Consider the following 1,789-nt stretch of genomic DNA (forward strand, 5'->3'; position numbering starts at 1 on the left):
TAAACAGGAAGAGATGGAGCCAGTATTATAGATGCTTTGTGGTTTAATAAATGGCCACATTTGTGTGACGTCTTGACAAACCTACATGCACCTGGTAGAAGACTAAAAATATGTATGTAGAGTGACAGGGGCTGGATAAAAAACATGCTAAAAGTTCTTCAGGCAGATTCAGTTGCCCTGCAAAGTACTGTCCCTTGTCCTGGCTGTATCACTTGACAAGACAAAAGTAATACAAAGTAGCAAGAGGTTTATTGTGCTGACAACTAGATGGTACAGCCTGTGGAACTAGCCTGGCATATTTGTGAGTATGAAGCAGGGAGGGGTGGGAATATTAGGGTGAGTGAGGGGTAAGGGGGTCACAGTACCTGCAGAGCGCCGGGGGGCTTGCTGTTTTCTCCTAGGCATCCTGCTGGCACAGCTGGGGGGCTTCTCCGATCCCTCACTGTTCATGCAGGATTTTCAAGGAAAATGATGAAATAAAAAATGTGAGTGTTGGAAGGCCGTCTGGGGTAGGTAAAGGGAGAAGTTTTGAGGCTTAGGGAATGATGAGGAGTCCAGAGGCAGATGTGGGCAGCTGCTTCAGTCGGCGAGGCGCTATCACACACAGTCTGCCTGCCCCGGGCAACTTCCCTTTTTTCTTCTCTTTCCGCCGATTATGTGCCCACAGTTTTATCACCGCCAAAAAGATGCCAATTAGTTTTCCGAACGTATAAGCCCAGGCCGGCTAGGATCAGTGAAATTCCATGCTCCCCGGCCGGATTGTGGATGTGTCCTATTCATACACTTGTGACTCGGGGAAAGCGCAGTCACTCCCCCTACAGCCCTTTCTCCAACATCAAAGAAGAGGCTCCTCGCAAGCAGCAACTTTTCCTCCCTGTTCAGCTGCTGGCGGCTTGGGAATTAGTGGCGATCATTTGTGATCCATCCGGCGCCTCCTTTGCTCCTTCTGCCGCCGGTGATAAGACAGCGGGGATGCCCTGAGTCGGGAGAGATTGTAGCATCTCCGGGCAGCACTTTAGTGGCTCTCTCGTGCCCACACCATCGCTACAGGAGCACGCTGTCAGCTGGAAGGCATCATCCTACACAATGACAGACTTCTCTCGATCTGCAACAGAAAAGCAAAGGAAACATTCAGAGGCTGGATTAGTAGAGCTGTTTGCGCGCAAAAAAATATAGGATTTTGCCCACCTTGAATTAGGGGAGAAGAAAATCCCAGAGTGTGTGTGAACTCCAGGGAAAGGAGGAGATCCAGTGTCCCCTCTCAGTGTCATATAACAAGACATTCAGATCCCAGGGCTTCTCAGACAGTCTCAACTGATAGACAGACACATCGAGCTGCTTTTCCTGCTTCACTTCGTTACTCCTCCTCCAACTGCCAACGTCACCCTGACACTTTCATAGAGATCTCACACAAACCACACCTGTCAATCTATTTAATGGCTTTGTTTTCATTTGATATCCAGTCCGCTTCTTTCTCTCCCCTCCCTTGGCCGCTTTTAAGATAAACAACGTGACAGCCTTTAAAGGGGGCTTCATCTATCAATTTGTATGTGCTCCAAATTACTCACTAGAATACTTCTCATTCTTATTTATGCCTCATCCCTTTACAAACTGGTGGCAAGTTGAAGAGTTTTCCTAATATATATATATATAGGGATACGTGTCTAGCAAACCTTTTCTCTTCAAGTTTAGCTTGAACATGCACGTTTTTATTTAAGGGATGTCTGCCAAAACTGTTTTTTGTTTTTTTGTTGTTTTTTTTGCATAATGATAGAAAATGTCATTCTGC

The 1,789-nt window shown here is 46.6% G+C and overlaps 1 protein-coding gene across 2 annotated transcripts in view; it reads right to left on the reverse strand.

Moving 5' to 3' along the window:
- The window catches only part of tshz1.S (teashirt zinc finger homeobox 1 S homeolog), a 65,180-nt gene extending 63,391 nt beyond the window's left edge, over positions 1 to 1,789 (reverse strand). The window contains exons 1-2 of one of the 2 annotated variants that reach the window (XM_018268546.2): positions 1,189 to 1,789; positions 366 to 1,105 (exon numbers count right to left, since the gene is read on the reverse strand). In XM_018268546.2, coding sequence (XP_018124035.1) covers positions 366 to 450 — 85 coding nt within the window. In that variant the 5' untranslated portion in view covers positions 451 to 1,105; positions 1,189 to 1,789. 2 annotated transcript variants of the gene reach the window in all.

The sequence above is a fragment of the Xenopus laevis genome, chromosome 6S, assembly GCF_017654675.1.
Source record: "Xenopus laevis strain J_2021 chromosome 6S, Xenopus_laevis_v10.1, whole genome shotgun sequence".
In the NCBI taxonomy this organism is placed as follows: Eukaryota; Metazoa; Chordata; class Amphibia; order Anura; family Pipidae; genus Xenopus; species Xenopus laevis.